Source organism: Carya illinoinensis, chromosome 12 (assembly GCF_018687715.1).
Source record: "Carya illinoinensis cultivar Pawnee chromosome 12, C.illinoinensisPawnee_v1, whole genome shotgun sequence".
NCBI classification, from domain to species: Eukaryota; Viridiplantae; Streptophyta; class Magnoliopsida; order Fagales; family Juglandaceae; genus Carya; species Carya illinoinensis.
Window position 1 is genome coordinate 27,303,608 of NC_056763.1, and position 20,796 is coordinate 27,324,403.

Consider the following 20,796-nt stretch of genomic DNA (forward strand, 5'->3'; position numbering starts at 1 on the left):
CTATTATTAAATTTCTATTTTTATTTTGTTTTTGTAATGATTAATAATGTTTACAAAAATATTTTAAAAAAACTCATTTGTACTAATGTATATATTTAGATGTGCACTCTAGCATTGTACATGTCAAAAGCGACAGTGCTACAGCTCTTGATTCTAGATCCCAACAATGGATCTTAATAAGTATAATTTCTTTTCATTTTTTTTATCTTTTATTTTTCATGCATTTTTGTAGTCCCCTTAAGTATTAAAAAAATCACATCATTAAATAAATAATTTATTGATCATTAAATAAAAAATAATAATCGGTACCTGTTACCTGTGACTTTAGTATTTTTCTTATCCAAATGCTTTTAATTGTTATTATCGCTAGGGGTGTACAGAAAACCGTCAAACCGACCTCAACTAACGGAAACCGACTATCTGAATTGGTAGCCACCAGAGAAGAACAAGTCAATCGGCGGTAGAAAATTATTAAAATCGATTTCAATCTACTCGGTCTCGATTCGACCCTGTAGAAAATCGCCGAACCGATCGATGAGTCTTTCTCTTTGTCTCTCTCTCTCCTTTATCAATAGATTTCGAGATCTGTTGGTGGATCTCGTGGAACTACATCACAATGTCACATCAATAGATAAAAAGAGTGATATAAATTAAGAGGTAGAGTAACATTACTCGTTGTCTAATATATATTTATTGAATGATATTAAATAAACACACGAGACATAAAAATGAATACTTTTATGATTACAAAATATGAACATATTAATAATTAGTGTTTTGTTATATACAATAATTTTTACATACTTCTTATATATTCTATTAAAGTGATTTGTTAAAACAGTTATTTTATATTTAAAAAATTGACTCAACAAATCATATGAGTGGAGTGTATAAAAAATACATAAAAATAATTTTACAAATTTTTTTTTATAATAATTAGTATAATTGGTCATTCCCAAAGAACGCCCATTGTTAGAACATCTCCAAGAGTTATTCACGAAAGGTGTATGGGATCGGGGCATCACGGGTAGGACGTGTTCCCATTTCTCTAATCTTGCATTTCCTCCGTTTTAATAGCCAAATGTCAATATAGAAATATTCGAAAATTCTTGATCAAATTTTAGATTAATAAAGGTTAAAATTGAAAACGAGTGAAATAAACATATGAAATGATCTCAATAATATTTATTGAACATTTAATGTTGTCTAAATAATTCATTATGATAATTATAAATATTGTAGAGTTTAATTTATGCGCAACCTCTTTTCTATTTTAATATCCAACTTCAAGAAATCCAAATTTTAGTCCAAATTTAAGAGATTTTTTCAATTTAATCCGTCCATCCATGGACAACATGGCGATATATTCTATACTTCCATCCATGGGCTGGACATTAGGTAAAGAATATTCACTTGAGAAATGGATGCCCAGGACCTGTGGGAATATTCAAGTATTCAACCATTCCCAATTTCCCATAAAGAGTAGACATTAGGGTAGTCAGGCTCAAAGCCATTTTGGCTGAAAGGTCCAACGTAATTAAGCTCTTATACTTTCACAATATCTGGTCCCCACCCCTCTATCCGGCAATAATCCCTAGCTTTACTTTACACCTTTTGCTTTTACTTTTTCTTTTTATCCTTTTATTATTATGTTCGAGGGACCCTGGTCTCACCTTAAGATTAGAAATACTCTAATTATAAATAAATTATATAAAAATAATTTCATAAATTAATGAGATTTAAATTTTATTTGACTAATATTTCACTATTTATTATTATTATTTAATATTTTAATATTTATTTATTTTATTATTTACAAAATATCTAAAATCACCTCACTATCTAAACTTAACTTAATTTGATTTATCAATAACTATATAATACGTGTATAGTTATTTTTATTATAAAATAAATCAAAAAATTATATGAAATCATATTAATTTATAAAATTATTTTTATATGGTTATAGCATTTATCTAATGCGAGAGTACGTTCATGCCGTGGGTTAGATGGAAAGAGAGAGCATTTTAAGTTAAATGGATTATGTTTTAGGATTAGTAAGCATTTCACAATCCCTTTTAAAAAATTGAGACTCATATAAAAAAAAAAAAAAAAAAAAAACTTTTTTAATAGTATATTCAAGTGTGCAAAACTTACTTAAAATTATACTTAACATTACTACAAAATAAATAAAAAAGTATTGGAAGTTATGATTTTTTAATAAAAACTCGTCCGTTGCAGACCATTTTTTTCTCTCTGTACCATTGCCTCTCCATAGTTGGTAGGATTTTCTACCCATTACTGGGCGGAAGGGGTTTGGAGCTTTGGCTCTAACCCACTGTTTTTAATTTCGTACCGTACCAGCTGGTACATGCCATATTGGCCACTGGTTTGGTACAGAAATTATATCTATTTTGTACTGGTCTAAATATCAATCATACCTGTACTGACTAGTATTTCGGCCCTTATTTTTTTTTTCATTTATTCAAACTACAAGCTCATTTTTTGACTCTCAATTCAGACTAAACTATTTATAATTTATATATATGTGTATTTATGTATAATTTATTCATGTATAGATTATTATTTTAGAATATAATTAATATATATATAATTTATTTATATATCGACTATCCTGAAACGGTACACGAAATGGCATCGGTATCGAAATATTTCGTTCCAGTGCTTTGACCGGTACGGTATTCAACACATTGCTCTGACCAACTCCTCTCCTAGCTAGCCCTAGTGGCTCTGTTCATATAGTTTTCCGTTTGTCCCTTTTGTTTTCTCGTAATTTATCGTTTTGTTTCCACTCCGTAGCACCATCTCTCGCCAATCTGCTGCTTCCTAGCATCCTCTTTCACACACGTGCCGCCTCTACAGCCGCCGATCTTCATGCTCGCAGCAGAAAACTGTGATTTTGTATGACATGTTTGATACACGCACGACCACTGCTGTGCTCGTTTAATACCCACAGCCGTGTCCTGGAGTGGCTTATAAGGCCACGCGCAGTCCCTTTGACTTCACTGGCCATTGATATTTCGGATAAGCTTGTTCGCTCTCCTCCTAAGGTGGCATGTGTTCTACACGCGCTGCCATTGACGGTGTTGTCTCGCCAGCAACTCGGCGTAGACTCAAGTTACTATCCTATGTTAGCGTTTTTCCTAACCTATGATCAAGACAATGTGATCGTGATAGTCTTCTACAGTTAGACCAGATCAGCGAAATGCAGCGCACCACTCTCAACTACGACTTCTAGTTGTAAGTTTATAGTCTATTTCTCAAACTCTATTAAAACCGCTTTAAAACGACATCCCCGTGTGGGATTAGGTTGGAGGCAACTTTTTGGCGAAATAACTCGTTTTTATTTTTATTTTCTTGCTGCTTTTGTTTATTTTGAAAAAATTATTGGAGACTCATCTCACAAAATCTTATATTATTGTAGTCTCGTAATTTATTTATAAAATATTTACTGCTTAGAAAAAAAAAAAAAAAGTAATGGGGACCATTATCTGGTGTCCAAAATGTGGTCAGAACTCAATGAGTCACCAGTACTACCGAAACTACTCTTGGTCCTACTGTTTGCCATGTTGAGCTGGTGGCCATTCTCCAATCTTCATCAGATCTTTTATCCTTTAAAAGGATAAAAAGTTGTCTTTTATCTAAACAGGGATGCTCATCTTCCACATCGAGTGATGATCAATCCAATTCCAAATAGTCAAGATGGTCTTTAGACATTGCAAGAGCCAGACCCACCTCACAAGTGTCTTTATATAATAGCTAGCAGACACTCTTTTTAACCATATCAGGAAAAGCATTTTATAAATCATGTTTACAGCTGCTTAGGTGTGAGAAGATTCAGACAGAATTTAGTCTAAGCACTAAGTAGTGGAATGACTAGCACTAGTCTCCAAGTGGCCCCAGCACTCTCAACGGTGAAGAGGAATTTTCCTCTCCCATCCAAAGTTCAATGGAGGGCTTGCCACCAATTAATTAGAATTTTGAAGAGATGGCAGATCCACTATTGTGATTATTTTAATATGAAAAATTTTATTTATAAATTGATGTGAATCATATATTTATTTTCATATTTATGTAATATAATTTGATTTAAAAAAATAAAATTAAAAATTTATACATATGATAATAATTTCATCTGTTGATAGATCTTTAAATTATTTTTAAAATAATTTTATCTCTTTAAAAAAAGTTTTACAGGACTTTTCATGGTATTGATTGGAGTGGTAGCCACGTGACGATACCGACATATAATGAGTTGGCAACTCGTGATTGGTTTATTGCTATATCTCCTTGTACGGAGGCTACCACGATCTTGTACGGATAAACCACTTCTTTTTATCCACGAGGAACGTTTTGCGGATGCCACACGCTCAAAAGCAAGTGCTCCATCCAAACATCCCTGCAACTTCGGGGTCCCAATTTGTCCGGTAGTAACTGGCAACCGACAGGAATGCTCACTTTCGTTCACCTCCGAAGCCTCTCTTCCTCTGGAACGTTCACCGGATGGAGAAGTGGACGTTCTCTGTCCACGTTGCGTTGCGCCAACATACGGGAAAGGCACCACGATTTTCATGCCTCCGAAAGAAAGTTTTTACAGGTTTTGACATATATCCCTGTTTTTGAGCTCGTCCCGAGAAAGAACAGAAATTATTTTTAAAATTTTTCATTCATTTCTTTTAAATACGTAAATATTTAAAAGAAAAATTCACAATATTACTTTAAAACACTTCCTTTAATAGTTAAGTAAAAAAAATAAAAAATTGTCGGGACGGGACCCAACTCTCGGGAGCAATAGCATTTCTGTTCTCTTTTTGGGAGGTTTCTATTTTTTTCTTCCCTTGTGTTTTGCCATAAAAAGAAAGAGATCAGGTTCTTTCATTTTTCTAGTCGATCTTTCTTTAATTATTTATAAGTATTCTAGGGTTCTAGCAGGTTAATTTCTAGTTCAAAATGAAAGACAGTTATAGTAATCAAATCAGTCAGTCAGTCTCGTGGGTTATTTTTCTCTGAAATTTTTCGACCTAGGGTTTCTGAGATTTTGTCCTCCTTCTTGGCTCCTTGAGATCTTACAGGGATGTTATTATTGTTCTTTCTTTTTTTTACTACTATTCTTGCCTAGATTTCCTCAACCCTATTCTATTTTTGGAAACCGTATCTGGGTCTTACATAGTAGCTTGTAATCTTTGATTTTAGATCCACTGTCTATTAGTTTCAGTTCAGTTTTCCATACAACCTACAACCTTTTCTTTTCTGGGGTTATCCCGGAAATCGGAATTCCTCTTTTCCTATTTAATTCTTGGCCTGGAGGTGCCGGAAATGGTGAGGGGGAAAACTCAGATGAAGCGCATAGAAAATGCAGCAAGCAGGCAAGTAACCTTTTCAAAGCGAAGAAATGGGCTGCTTAAGAAGGCCTTTGAGCTATCTGTTCTATGCGATGCCGAAGTTGCACTGATAGTTTTCTCTCAAAGTGAAAAGCTCTACGAGTTTTCAAGCTCCGGGTATGTTAAACATTATTATTTGCAAGAACAACCCTATTTTATTTCCGTTCATCTTCATCATTAACGTTCTAAACCCATGGATCTAGAAGTTCATCATCTTGAGCCATTGATGAGCCAGTGAGCCACAGGCTCTCTACATATCAAACGTGTCTTATGTGTTTGTAATCTTTCTTTTTATTTTTATTTTTGGAGTAAGATAGCTAGTACACTACTGTCTGCTGTTTTTGTTCACTGCAATGGTTTAGCTGTTTAATGATCTTTCAAACAGAAATTTTCGCTAACTCATTCCATGGTCCGAGGATATTTCATGATCTTTCTTCAGAGATCTTCATGTACTGACGCACCTGGAAACGATAATTATTTATTATTATTACTTGATGAGAGAGCTACGGCTCTGTTAAAAATAGCTACGTTTTGATAATCATTTTCGTTTTGGTAACCCTTCAAGAGTCCTTTATTTTCCGACGATTCATGAAATCTTCCGTTGAACAATGTAAACACTACCCTTGTACCTAATTATCCACAAAATAAAACACTTCCTTGTCTGTATTAAGTTAGATTTATGATATATACAGTAATTTTTATATATTTTTTACTTATTTTATTAATGTGATTAATTAAAATAATTATTTTATATTAAAAGAAATACGTAACCAATCACATTAATAAAGTACATAAAAAATTACTTAAAAATAACTATACATATCATTTTTAATTAAATTATGACGTAACAGGGAAATGGTTCTTTTTTCTGAAGTGGGAATACAACTTCTGACTTCTGAAAAAGATGTTCTATTCCCTGTTTTCACTATCATGTATAGTGATTAATTAACATGTAGTCATCCCTTCTATACATTTAAATTCATCATCTTTGATAAGTATTCGACCACTTTCTGCGACATTCTACGTATATGTTTAAGTTAATCTTCTGTTGGTGTTCAATGTTCTAGTTTGAATTAATGTTGGCAATTAATAATCTGCTTCATTTCGCATAGACATAACCAAAACTCAGAGAATTAAGCTTCTGTACAGAACGATTCCTCTACCATTAATTTCTTTCAAACCTCGAGATGTGTACGAAATCATTAAATTATTATTAAGAGATTGTTAAGGATGTGTTTGGTTGCTGAAGTGATCTTTGATGATCCAAATTAATATGTAAATAGTAGTATTTTGTGAGTCTCATTGATATGTATTTAAATATATATAAGAAGCAAGTTGAGAACTTGAGATATGTATTTGAATGTATAAAATAGATTGATATATGTTTATGAAAAGTTGAAAAAATAGTGAGTTGATTGGTTTGAGATAGGTTGATATGGGTTTGATGGCCAAACAGGCTAACATGAATTAACTTCTTACTATTCGTATCTCAAACTACTATTTCATGCTTCTTTTGTCGTTGAAATGCACTATTGATCATAAAGAGAGAAGATCTAGATCGATTTGCAATTTAATGGGAAACTAATGCAATTTGCTCCACTAAAAATCAATAAATATCTAGAAAATGAGCAAGCTCACGTATATACGGCACCATGATGTTACGATCGATCTTGCACGGAAACTACAGAGTCTTGCATGGAAACGTAGTCGGACGTACGTTATTTATGTTGGTGGCCAATCGGTCAAACTAGAAGTTTTTTTTTTTTTTGTTTTTGTTTTTGTTTTTTTTTTTTTGTTTTTAATTTTAAATCAAGCTTGATATATTATATATATAAGAAAGTACAAAGTTCAAGGGGGATCAAATAGAAAGTAACGAAAATAACTATTTATAGGTATGCTTCTAAAAACAAGATTGGTTGCTATCCATTGCGCTACAGTGTGCACACATCAATTTGCAGTTAGATGTATTTTGGCTAAATCCCAATGTTCATGAAGAGCGAGTAAGTGTTGGATGTCACTTATGATAGGATTGATTTGCCAATTTGGATAAGAAGATGAGTATTCTATTGCTGAGATTACTTGTTGGGAGTCTCCTTCAAAGATTACATGGGGGTGGGGCATGCTTCAGCCATTTTTGGAGCAAGGAGAGTTGTCATTGCTTTTGCCACAAGAGGATTCTTTGAAGTGATTTTTTTTATCTATATTTTTAAGACTTTACCAGAGTGATCCCTGCATACTATAGAAATAGTAGAAAAATTATCTCTGACTGCAGCATCAAAAGAGTAGCTTAGAAAGTTTTTGAGTGGTGTTTGCCATTTTTCAAACTCCTTTTTTTGCTTTCCATTCCAAGCTTCTTGATAGTTGAGGTATATTCAGCTTAGTTGAGTTTTGGCTGCCTCCATTGAGAAAATGAGTTGATTATTCACAATGTCATTTTGTTACTTCCAGATGAAGTCTAAAGTTATGACTACAAAGAGTTGAAAATGGTGAATCTCTGTGTTGTGAAGGCCTAATTATTCCTTTGGTTGGATAATCATTTTAATCCAATCTGTGATTGAGTGAATCGACAAATTTTCAAGATTTAGGGGTCATGAGCTTTGACTCCATAATATCCTCACAATAGGGTATTTGACAAAGAGATTGAGTGATGATTCCTCCCCTTGATTGCATAGTGGACATTCATCTGAAAATGATCCTGAGATAACTTCATTCACTCTTGTCTTTATCGGGAGAATGTTCAATTGCAGCTTCCATATTAGTAATTTGTGTCTCTCGTGTATTTTCAACTTCCAAATTGACTTGAAGGGGTTTTGTGTTTGGGCTGTGTTTTGTTGGGTCTCTGATGGTCATACTAGATGTCTTAGTTGAGTGAGATAGGTGTTAGCCGTAGGCATCACTTTTGCAGCTAGTCTTGATCAAGAGTTGTATTTAAATGTGATAGGTGCTAGCTTTAGGTATCACTTTTGCTATCTTATGGTCCTTTGGTTATGGAGTCGTACTTGCACATGGCAAGTTGGTGAATTATATATGTTAGTGGTCAATCGGGTCCAACTAGACTTCGTTTATGAGTGTGGTAGGAGTTGGTTGTGGGTATCACCAACTAATTTGCTAGAGATTTTATTAAAGTAACGTGTGTGTATATATATATGAGAAATGCTATTCAAAAGTATGTACATTACTTATTATTTACATAATATAATTTTATTTGTAAGATTTAAATTTTAAAATTTATCTTTTAAATCAAATTATGTCACTACGATGTGTAAGTGCATATGTGTAATAGCCTTTGAATAGAGTTATTCTATGTATATTTGAGTGTTGTTAAACTTGGAGACTCGAAATAAATTTCGATAAACATTAATTGCCATTATTGGACTTCTTGATTAATCTGAGGACAATTTGATCTATTATATAGTTATCTCTGCCTTCTCTTCTTTTATTTTCTCAACCATAATTAATTTCGTCAATTCACCCAAAAACAGACCTATCATATAATGTTCTTTGACCCGGTCTTATATCACAAAAAATCACTCCTATTGGTGTGAAATTATCATATTTTAATGTTTTTGGCTATCGATCAGAGTGGTTTTAATCACTTCTTGTATCGTGATTGGGAAATATGTATATAGGCACTTTCATTCTTGATCGAGCCTGCAAATAATGTAGTAGTAGTACTGCTTGTTCATGAGAAGTTGTTATGGTTTATTGTCTACATATTTCCTCAATTAATTTGCTTCCTTTTTGGGTCTCCGTTCTTAAATATCAAACATTCATGCAAAGTTCATGATCGATTGCTTTGATTGTATCTTGATTCTTTATTAAGAAGTATAGCTTTCTATTCTAATTACCGTTCATGTAGTTGTTTTGACTTAATCGATCCCTAGTGCATGGCCGTGAATTAATCTTGCTAATTAATCTTCATGTTTAAATATTTGATCTCATTTCAAACTTGCTTAACTAAATAAAGCGTTACAGTCACAAAAAAATTCTATAAAAGTAACTTTACAAACTGACATGGTTTCATATGATACGTTGATTTACTTTATAATTTAAGTCTAATATATATACTATATCAAATCACGTCAATATAAAGTTGAAAACGGATGGTTCTTAAGACCAGCTATACAACACCGGTTCTTAAATTTTAAATCGCCACAATACTAATTTGAGCATGAATCACCCTTTTAACCATGCTCATGACCCGTAGTTAGTTATATATCAGTCATTCGCCTCAGTTATCATGAAATTACACTGAATTATTGTTGAAGACAATGACTGTCATTTCTATGATAGAGAGGCTTAATTAGTAAGAATCTTAGTTAATTGTCAAATGAAGAGTCGACCATGTCATGATTAGATACTTGGCAGTTAAGAATAAGTCAAAAGTACTCATGATTCCCTTGTTGATGGTGTACATGATGATTAGAAATACGACACGATAGATGCAATGTTTATGAGATTAAGGTGCTGTTTATATAGTGAGTTAAAATGAGATCAGTTAAATAAAATATTGTTAGAATATTATTTTTTTAATATTATTATTATTTTGAAATTTGAAAAAGTTGAATTGTTTATTATATTTTGTGTATGAATTTGAAAAAAATTATAATGATAAGATGAGATGAAATAATTTCATTAACCAAATGGGGTCTAAGTCATAGAATAAGAAGTTTTTTTAGCTAATATATAACCACTGGACTTGATTGTCATTCCCTCGTAGCTTGTTTCAAGGTAGCCAATATGAAGTGTACGTATCATGTGTACTGATGAAAGGTCTTCAAATGCATTTTTTTTTTCTTTCTATTCTTTCTTATGCATTGTAATCTTCTCGTGAACTGAATGTGCTTCAGTGTAAGCAAGACAATAGAGCGGTATCAGAAAAGAACCAAGGACGAACTAGGACTCACCGGCAAATCTCAAGAAAATTTGCAGGTTTGGGCATTCCATAACTATGGGAGTATCATTTTTCTTTCAACGCAATATATAAATCCTATATATACATGAAGGGTGGCATTTTTCCTCTTGAATTGCAATTTCATGTGCAGATGATGATTTACAATTAGGTTATTAAATTGATCTAGTCTTTGGTTGTACATGCATAGCAGCATTTGATCAAGGAAGACGACAGCGTTAGCTTGGCAAAGAAACTCGAGATTATTGAAGTATCCAAACGGTAATTCGAGGCTAATTAGTTTGAGAATTAGCAATAAATTATAAGTAATTAGGTCCAGCTTGTAGTACTACAATCTGCTTACAATTCGTTGAAATCATTTGAATGTTAATGTAGAAGACTCGTGGGAGAAGGTTTAGAATCATGTTCAGTTGACGAGCTGCAAGAGTTAGAGAACCAGTTGATGAGAAGCCTTTGTAAAATTAGTGCAAGAAAGGTACGTACGTAAATCCAATTCTAAAAATATCATGAACAATATTTATGAATTTTGCTACTTATGAGCCTATTTTTATTATGAAACTCATTTAAGTTATCAAAAAAAATAATAATAATAAAAGAAATAAAACCATAAATACATTTTTTATGCTAGATCTATATATGCCACACCATGCAATAAATGGTATTAGGTTGGCAATAAGTGTTGTGCCTAGGCCATTAATTTTAATTAAATACTAAGAGTGTAACGCACTTGATATCTTGCCTCATGTGTACTCAGAATCAATTATTTAGGGAGCAGGTGGAGCAGCTCAGGAAAGAGGTAAAGGCATGAAATTACTAGTGTTTGTGTTTTGTATGCGTAATTTGCCACTAATATGTGTAATTTCCTTTTATCGATGATCCAAAGGAGAGATGCGGACGGGAAGAGAATGCAAAGTTACGTCAGAAGGTGATTATTTTTTTTCCTCCTATTATGGGGCATCTCTCTGGCTGCATGCATGCAGTTCTTGCACCAATACTCACAGACAAATTCCGAAATCTAACATTATCAATTATGATATGCAGTGTGGGATGCAGCCAAGAGTACAAATTCCGAAATCTAACATTATCAATGATGGTATGCAGTGTGGGATGCAGCCAAGAGTACATGACCCAAACCACCAGTCAAGGAAACAGCAAGACGTTCTCCACGCAAGGGGTTTGGACGTGGAAACAGAATTGTTCATAGGACCACCCAAAAGATAATTAATTAAAAAAAAAAAAAGTGGTCACTACCCATATATATATATATATAGAGAGATACAACATTAATTAAAGGCGTATCTGTGATTATAATAAACGTCGGACGAAAGGAGTTTAACCATATAATTAATAATAATATTAATTAAGTCGTGTTGCTTGTTTAGTTGTGCAAGAGTACTGTATGCATGCATGTACGTATGAAATGACCAAAACTGTATATGTATCTCTTTCGGATCCCCACCACAAACAGGTTATAGGGGTACTATTTTACTAATTGTGTCCATATTCTTGAATTAAAAATGGAGCAGCTAGCTAAAATAATACATCATTTATTATCGTCCTCTTCGGTCACCCTATCAACCTAACGATAAGGCGTCGGTCTTCTTTCAATTTTAAAGAAAAAGGTGCTATATTTCTAAGCCACATATAGATAATGTAGAGAAGAATTTCTTTAATTTAGTAAAAATAAAATAAAAAATTAAGTGTGATATTTGGTGTAAAATTGCTGCATCACAAAGAAATATCGTACAAGTAAAGTGACAGGCTCATAATAATATGTTTTCAACGTGCACTGCAGCTTAAGGAAGACAAGGTGATGGGCTCATAATAATAATAGCAATAATGAAAATGAAAGTACAGCAAAGTGAGAAGCCTGAGGGGAGGGGCATGTAAAAATCCTCACTTTTCCTGGAAGGGACCAAAATCTTCCGGGTTTTAAGACGCTGATCTAACAAGCAAAGCATGAACCCAAAGCAAAAGATTCGTAAAGCAGAACAACCCAAAAGGAAAAGCCTTGGGACTGATATATAGTTCAGAGTTCGTAGAGATAATTAGTACTGTCAGGATTTGGGTGTCCTCAAGGACTGGAACTGCTACATAGACTGGTCTAAGCCGGTCTCATACTCAGTAGGGAAAGATGGGTGCTTTGACTGCCCTTCCTCCTCTCTCATCAAAGCTAAAGCAGCCTTCTCTCTTTGAGCAACAAATCTCTCTCTTTCCTTATGGAAAGCGAACCAAGAAGAAGAACCTGTCTATTGTTCCTGTAATGATCTTTTTCCTTCTTTTTTCGTTTTAATTTTTCTGGTATTTTTGGGAATTTTTTAACTGAAAAATGTAGGGGTTCTACTAGTTTTGGTCCGGCAATCTGTATCATTAATATTTTGGGTTTGATTGGCTCAGGTAGCAAGATTGTTTGGACCGGCCATCTTTGAAGCATCGAAGCTGAAGGTACTGTTTTTGGGAGTGGATGAAAGAATGCACCCGGGGAACCTTCCAAGGACCTACACGCTTACGCATAGTGATATAACTTCTAAGCTCACTTTGGCCATCTCGCAGACAATAAATAACTCTCAAGTAATTCTGATCTCTAATCTCTGACACGGTGTGCATGCATGCATAGATTATACGTTCCCTTTTCATCGTTTGTGTATAAATCTTGTAGTGTTATTGTTATTAATATTATGGTTTGGATCACACTGTCGGTCAGTAGTGGTGGGTAAGGAACGCAAGGAAACAGGGTCATCTAGTCATGAGAGTGAGTGAAGGAGATCATGGGCAGGGAATTGTGTATCTGTTGCTTAAAGCAAAGTTTGAGAAAGGAGTACAAAATTCTGCAAGAAGGAAAAAATAAAAAGAAAACAGAGGAAAGCAGGGGATTACAGAGAGTAAATAGAATTAAGAAATTGTTGCTAACATGTTCTTTTACATTTATTTATCATGCAATAATGTCTTAAAAACTAAAAAAATGGGGAAATTTCGATTTAAAATTTCAGTTGCAAGGATGGTACAACAGATTACAAAGAGATGAAGTGGTGGCAGAGTGGAAGAAAGTGAAGGGAAAGATGTCTCTTCATGTTCACTGTCATATAAGTGGAGGTCATTTTCTCTTGGATTTGTGTGCTAGGCTTAGGTACTTCATTTTCAGCAAGGAACTCCCTGTGGTAAAGTTCTTGTTAAGACCTTTAACCATGAAACAGTAATCTCTTCTAATTTTGTTAAATCAATGTCGTAATGCAAGGTTTGCATGAACAGGTTCTGGAGGCCTTTTTCCATGGAGACGGTAATTTGTTCAAGCACTACCCGGAATTACAGGAGTCTTTGATTTGGGTTTACTTCCACTCAAACGTTTCAGAATTCAACAAGGTGGAATGCTGGGGCCCGATCAAGGAGGCTGAGGCACCAACCTGTGGCGTGCAGAAGGACAAGATGCAGGCAACCCCACGAAGCAACAAGAGCTTGCCCCAACCATGCCAAGAAAATTGCGAATGTTGCTTTCCACCGATGAGCTTGCTCACATGGTCAGAAGAACCACCACGAATGAGTGAGAGTGAAAATGAAAATAGCTATGAGTAGGGTAGGGCTGTAAAATGTTTGAATGTTATAATTCAATATCACGTTTATATATTAGTTGCAGAAACATCATTAAATTTAATAATTTTTTTTGTCATTTGGTATTTTTTAATTATTTAATTTATTCAAAAATAAATAAAAATTAAATAAAAGAGTACAAGCAAAACTCATATAATAATTTGACTCGGCTCGAGCTTGATAAAGAGCACGGGCAAAGATCAATAAATAACTAAACTTGGCTTGAGCTCATGTTTGAACAACTCAACCTCGCCTCGCCTCCCTCCAAGCTCTAGCATCAGCTCGAGTTATTTGAGTCCAACTCAACTCAATAATCTAAAAGATCGACTTGGGTGCTTTCAGCTCGAGAGATGTTTCAGTTAGGTTTGCTTTCAGAATGGCTAAGATTGTGTTGATGATGGATGCGATTTTCCATCTTGACTCTAAAGAGGGTTTACATAAAGCCTTACGAATGTTTTGTGAGTCTCTTCCAAATACGCTCCGTTTGAACTTTTTGTTTTGCCCTTAGGAAGCCGCAAGGACTACTCAACCGTAGTTTTGAAACCGGTGCGAAACCGGCTGATATGGCATTTCCACGTCAGCTGATTTAAAAAAAAAAAAAAAAAAGCCCGAATTGAAATAAAACGTAAGAGTGGAGGGAAATGGAACAAAAGCTCTGGCGCTACACTGTTACCCAACACCTAGACCCATTTTTGCAAGCTTGATTCTTTCCCATTTGTGGTCGCAGCCGTGGGTTGTTGTGTTCGCCATTCATCACGCATTCTAGAGTTGAGCTGTTGTCGTCGACGTGGGGTGGAAGCAGATTTTTTTTTTCAGATTTTCAGATCTCCAAGGTTCACTCACTTTCACTGCCACAGTTTGAGTAATTTTTTTTTCTCTTCTTTTGGACTTGATTTTCTGTTGTTATTGTTGGTAAAAATCAGAGCTTGAAATCTGCACTATTATCCCACTTAGATAATTAAAATTTGATAAAAAAAACTTGAAGAGATACAAAATTTCTTATAACTAGCAGTGGGTTCCCACATTTTATGATCGAACGGCACACAAAAAAAATTACGTGAGATTAGCTAAATGGAACACCCAAAAAGGAAACAGAGAAAACATCTAAAATTGCTTCTAAAGCATTGTACCTAAAGAAAAAAACTAATTTTTTTAAAAGAAGAGGAAAGAATGATAAAAACAATAGACAAGATATTGTGAATCTTGTCATTAAAATGCCAAAGTGAAAGGACAAGAAATGAAGAGGTTCGTTGGAATAAGAATTAAAGAATTTCAAAAGATGGTCTTCGCCTCTTAATCCAATTTGTTTTGAAAAAAAACAAGAAAAAAACAATTTATTTTGAAAAAAAAGAAGTGACTATTTTTCGTATTGGCTTTTATGCTGTTCTCAAAATGAAATCTTGCTAATTGTCTCAAAATGCTGATAAAGAGAACAGGCTATACAAGAATATTTTTCTTTTATTTTCATTTTTTTCTGTGGAATATGCTAATTAACATGTGTGCTTCTTTATTTCAAGCAGTTTTCAGTATTTCTTTTTGTTTTCAATACAACTATGAACTGTTCTAATAGATAAAACTACTTAAATCAATTACTTCAACTGAAAAACTAGTTAAAATACGATACATTAGTTGACGTGATTAGGATTAACAGAATTCAAGATGAAATAGCTTGGTAAGATAGTGTTATCACATGTACAAGTAAACCCTGACCCATCATTCTGTGGTTGCAATTTAAGAGAAAGAGAGAGCATTTGGTAAACCCAATAGGAAGCTTTTATGGTAACCCAAAATGACAGCAAGAGAGAGTGAAAGGGGAAAGAAAGAGAGTTGTTAGTTCAGTTTTTATGGTAATCGACATTGCAGCCACTAATTTTTCTATTGGTGATGTTGCTACTATTTCTAGTTGTCTCCCTCTCAGCCTGGAAAAAGGAAAAGAACAGCCATCCATGCTAAGACCATCTAGCTCAAATATTCCATCCACGGTATGTTATTTTATTTAATATATCAATAAAATTATATTCGAGATTAGTTGATATTTATTTTCAAAATACATCAATAACTTATCCAATAACATTTTAGGACATACCATCAACTTGTCCAAAAATCCCAACTTTGGCACACAGTTACTATGAATCAGTGCCTATGTGGTCACTGGCTTTTCTGCCATATCCCGCTCCATGTAGGTATATATGAATGCTATTGATTGGAGGAGGATTGAACTGGAAATAATTAAAAGTTTTGGAAATATTCAATTTGTCGGAAATATTTATCACTTGGAACAACAGTCTAATTTGACTTTGGCTTGACAGGAATTATGGAAACCAATGCTATCATTCTGGGAGTTACAAGCAGTTTTGAGGACTTGTATTTCCAAAGCCTTGTTCAGCTGGGAGTTACAAGCAGTTTTGAGGATCAAAATATGGATCAAAACTTTCAAGAATTATGGCTATGTATATGACCTGTATTCTGATGTATGTAGAATTATAGCAGTCTTAGAATTTATGTCTTAAGGTTCATATAGCGTGAAGAAACCACTCCAGGACACTGTAAATGATTACATGGGGAATTACTTGGCTTTGATGTATGTGACTATCCAGGATGTAATGGTTATGTGCATTTTTCTCCCACTCTGGCCATTAGGATCATAACCCAAGTGAGCGCATTTTTTGGCCACTCTTTGGCCATTAAAAGTGAGCATCTGGAAGTAAAATAAACCAAATGTCTTGGCACAATTCAATCTCATCACAGCTTGCCCATCCAATAAAACAGGATGAAATTAATCTCTGAATTCAGGCCCTTCAAAGCAAAATAAACAATAAACTTGCAGGAAAAATTTATTAAGTTTTTAGATTAGTTGCATCAAACTTTCAAAATCATTTTTACACTTGCCTACAAAACACAATAAAAATCAAGCAATTCTATCAAAACTGCAACATTCCCATCACAATATTCCATGAAATCTAACAAAACACGAATAAGGATGTACAAAAATTCATACATCAAGTCTGGAGTTCAATACAAGAGCCAAAATCCAATACAAAAACATAATACTACTAATGCAAAACCCCAATACATTCATTGTAAACGCCTTATTTCAGTTTCTTGTGCGTGACGCCCCAACTCCTTCTCGAACTGATCCACTATCTTACGAAGGTCAATCTCACTCTTTTCAAGAAGCTCGACCATCTTCTTGAGATCTTTCTCCTTCCGTAACAGGTTATTGATGCTTGGTCTTCACATATTCCTAAAATTTTGGGATAGTCAATCAGCACAAGGAAGACAAAAAGGATAACATGTAAGCTCTCTCAACAAAAGTTTTACAAAATCAAAAATAAAAAAACTAAGGACAAGGATACCCTGAAAATTAAGTGAAACAAACCAAAATAAAGTACATCCTTAAGCTGGGGGTTTGGGGGGTTCACGGTTTTAATGCCAGCATTTTTCTGTTTATGATATCACTGGGGCAAATGCTTACTCATCACAGCTTATTTAGGAGTCCATGATCTATAGTACCAACCCACTTTATTTCAACATGACTTAAAAGTGATCCGGTTATGCCTTTTGCTCTGTTATTTATTTGCCGTACCCAAGAAAGAACCACCTCTCTATTGACCATTACTTTTTTTTTAAAAGTCTATTGACCATTACACATTTAGTTTCCTAATTCTGTTGTCATAAAGAAAATTAAAAACAATAATCAAGATATAATGCAAGTCATACATGTTCTAATTGTCTACTACCCATAAAAAAAAACTAAAAAAAAAAAAACAAAGCAATATAAGGAATCAAGGCAGGAAAACAAAATCATAACCTGCTGATACACAATCAAAAAGAAAAATTTGACATACAAAAAAGTAAATTGTTAAACATAATTAATTATTGAAAATCACTGTCACCTTAAATGTCATTGCTAAAACTAAACAAGCAAATAATCCCAACCAAGCATCATGATCCAATACTCCTATCCAAGAACATATATCACATACCAGCTTAACAGCCACCTCCTCTCCAGTTTGTACATTAATGGCTACCACCACAAGGAAAAAAAAAAAAAGTTAGAATTTTGAAACAGAACGGCAAAATAAAATAGTCATCAAATAACAATGAAAAAATAAAATAAAATAAAAACAATAATAATGGAAAAGCATTGAATGAAATACCTAGATAGAGCTCCCCAAAGGACCCATTCCCAATCTTTCCCCCCAGCTTAAACTTCCCAGCAATCACATGCTCCATTATCAAATTCCCTTCGACACACGCCCACCCAGAAGCTCAAAAGTGCTCAGATATGTGACCAACCCAACATTTATTTGTGCAATTAACCCAATACCCACCAAACATTGACCTCCAAGTTCACGCGCCTCCATATTTCAAAGAAAAAAAAAGAAATTTCTTGCTTACTTTGGTAATCCGGAGGGGAAGAAGACCCAAAAAAAAATCACAAAATAAGCATTAAATCGGGACCAAACTGGAGAGAGAGAGAGAGAGAGAGAGAGAGAGAGAGAGAGAGAGAGAGAGAGAGAGAGAGAGAGAGAGAGAGAGAGAGAGAGAGAAGAAGAAGAAGAAGAAGAAGAACCTAGAAGACCAAAAAAAATGGAAGAAGTCTATAAATCCACTCAATTGCATTACGAATCTATGAGTATATGTGGATAGTGACACATGTTCGTAAACGTAAACGACCATACTGAACAAAGGGGTTTGAGATCATTTACCAGACGAAATGCAGGCGTGCTCGGGTTGATTCCAGATCTGAGAGTGGGAAATGTTGGAAACCAAAACGAAAAGACATAAAAAGGAGAAAACTAACTCGATTTTTTGAGGTTAGGGTTAGGGTTATTTTAATCGGTGCTCTGTGGGAAAGCGGGATTTCAGAACTGGATTTCGTGGCTCTAGTTTGTCGATTTGGGTTGAAATTGGGTTTCTGGCTCTTGGGTTCGAGGCTTGTTCGTGGGTTTGTGCGTCAGTGGTTCTTCGGTACGAAACTGAAACGTGGGTTTGTGGGTTCTTTCTTCAACTGGGAATGATTTTCGACTGGGATGGAAGGCTGCTTCTGCCTTTCTGTGGAAGACGATGGGAATGAGGAAGAGGGGAGGGTCTTGGAAGGAAGAGAAAGTAGAGAGTTTTTGAAACACAGTAACAGAGTGACGAGGCAAGTTTGAATTTGAGTTAAAACAGTGACGACGCCGTTTTGAAACGTGCCACGTAGGAGCCGGTTACGGGGGGGTTTCTCAGGTCGGTTGTAAGTAGACTTTTTCATTCAAAAATTTCAAAAGCGACTCAAATGTGAGCAGTCCTTTTTTTCTTCCTTATGAATTCGTCCCTTTCTCAGTCATTTTTCTTGTTGGATCTCACCGACTTATGATTGGGGACGCGAATTTGGTGCTTGTGGTAATAATCCAGTTAGGGGTGTAAAAAAAAATCGATAAATTGGACCGGACTAGACCAAACTAGTAGAATCGGTTTGGTCTCGAGTTTGATTCAGTCCAGTACTCATTTTATTTTATTTTTAAATGGGTCAAAATATGCCCGGTTCCGATAAAATCTTTTTCTAAAACTGGACCAGACAGGTTTATATATATTTTAATTTTTTATATTATATATAATATTTATATATAATATATAACTATATATAAAATAGTTTTGTATTATATGATAAATTACTAATTAATATAATATTAAATTTTACCATTTTTTTTATTGTATTAATAATACTAATATTATATAGTGCATATTAATAGTTATACTAATACTATATCACTATATATTATAATATACTATAATATATCATTATAGTTTATAATATAATTATAATATACTACAATTTATTATCACTATAGTATTATATACTATATTATATATTATAATATATAATATAGTATATAAAACTGAAAAAGGGGATCGGAAACCGGTAAAACTGCAGTATTGGTTTAGGAAGATAACCGATGCGTAATCGGTTTTGAAAAATGCAAAACAAGGTACATACTGGTTCGGTCCTAAATTTTGTCCAAAACTGAACCGAACCGGACCGGTTACACTCTAAATCCAGTGCGACTTGTTTGTCCTTTTTGAGAGGTAGCGGTCTTGTAGGCATATGATGCATTCTTTTCAAGCTAAAGAGCATGAGAAAAAATTAATAAATAACTCAACTCGGCTTGAACTCACGTTTGATTAGCTTGAGCTTGGCTTGGTTCAGTAAGCCTCCAGATTTAGCTCTAGCTCAAGCTATTTGAGTCCGGCTCAATTCAATAATCCAAAAGATCAATTCAATTTGGATTGATTACAACCCTATAGTGAGGGTACAAGTATTACAGACTAATTTACAATTAAGAAAAAGGACTGCTCACTTTTTTTCTTTTCTTAAGCAAGATGTATTATTTATAAATATTAGTAAATATTACAAAAAAAGGGATATTTACCGCTATGAAAGGGGGTAGGGGGTGCCAAATAAAGGTAGTGCTTCATATTCATGGAGAGGATGCGATCCATTTTGCCAAGTTATGCACTGTGGAGTTCACACTAGTGTTGACGATGGGTGAGATTTGCAATCGACTCTATAGAGAGCTAATGGAATGCCTTGTGAATAAGGGTGTAAAAAAAAAAACCGATAAACCGGATCGGACCGGACCAATCCCACCACCGGATCAAGTTGGTGGGATTGGTCCGGTCCCAAGTTTAGTTTGGTCCGGTACCAGTTTTATTTTTCTTAAAACCGGTCAAAATCGGTCCAGTTTATATTTTTCTTTTTTTAAAACCAGACCGGACCTGTTTATATATTTTAATTTTTTATATTGTATATAATATATAACTATATATAAAATAGTTTTGTATTATATGAAAAATTATTAATTAATATAATATTAAATTTTAAAATCTTATGTCATTTTCTTTATTGTATTA

The 20,796-nt window shown here is 34.1% G+C and overlaps 2 protein-coding genes and 1 long non-coding RNA gene across 9 annotated transcripts; 2 read left to right on the forward strand and 1 right to left on the reverse strand.

Annotated features, from left to right (window-relative positions):
• The first annotated feature begins 4,454 nt into the window (after nucleotides 1-4,454).
• On the forward strand, nucleotides 4,455-11,806 carry LOC122290256 (agamous-like MADS-box protein AGL19). Of its 7 annotated transcripts, none has more exons than XM_043097871.1 (7): nucleotides 4,455-5,519; nucleotides 10,253-10,334; nucleotides 10,505-10,575; nucleotides 10,690-10,789; nucleotides 11,069-11,110; nucleotides 11,201-11,239; nucleotides 11,416-11,806. In XM_043097871.1, exons 1-7 carry the CDS (start codon nucleotides 5,338-5,340, stop codon nucleotides 11,533-11,535), a joined length of 636 nt encoding a protein of 211 aa, XP_042953805.1. In that variant the 5' UTR covers nucleotides 4,455-5,337; the 3' UTR covers nucleotides 11,536-11,806. The 7 variants fall into 7 exon arrangements, with proteins under 7 accessions (XP_042953805.1, XP_042953804.1, XP_042953802.1 ...); XM_043097870.1 differs by having other exon boundaries at nucleotides 4,477-5,519; nucleotides 11,198-11,239; nucleotides 11,416-11,695; XM_043097868.1 differs by having other exon boundaries at nucleotides 4,478-5,519; nucleotides 11,356-11,695.
• A 212-nt stretch (nucleotides 11,807-12,018) lies between these two features.
• LOC122290255 (protein STAY-GREEN, chloroplastic-like) lies at nucleotides 12,019-13,978 on the forward strand. The gene is made up of 4 exons (XM_043097864.1): nucleotides 12,019-12,574; nucleotides 12,712-12,885; nucleotides 13,305-13,472; nucleotides 13,564-13,978. The coding sequence occupies exons 1-4, from the start codon at nucleotides 12,449-12,451 to the stop codon at nucleotides 13,882-13,884; spliced, it is 789 nt and encodes a 262-aa protein (XP_042953798.1). The 5' UTR covers nucleotides 12,019-12,448; the 3' UTR covers nucleotides 13,885-13,978.
• Nucleotides 13,979-16,853: 2,875 nt separating this feature from the next.
• Nucleotides 16,854-19,149, reverse strand: LOC122289454. Its single transcript, XR_006236162.1, has 3 exons — nucleotides 18,060-19,149; nucleotides 17,886-17,926; nucleotides 16,854-17,143 (listed from the first exon to the last, which is right to left on the reverse strand). It is a non-coding gene; the product is annotated as an uncharacterized LOC122289454 (long non-coding RNA).
• Nucleotides 19,150-20,796: the final 1,647 nt, after the last annotated feature.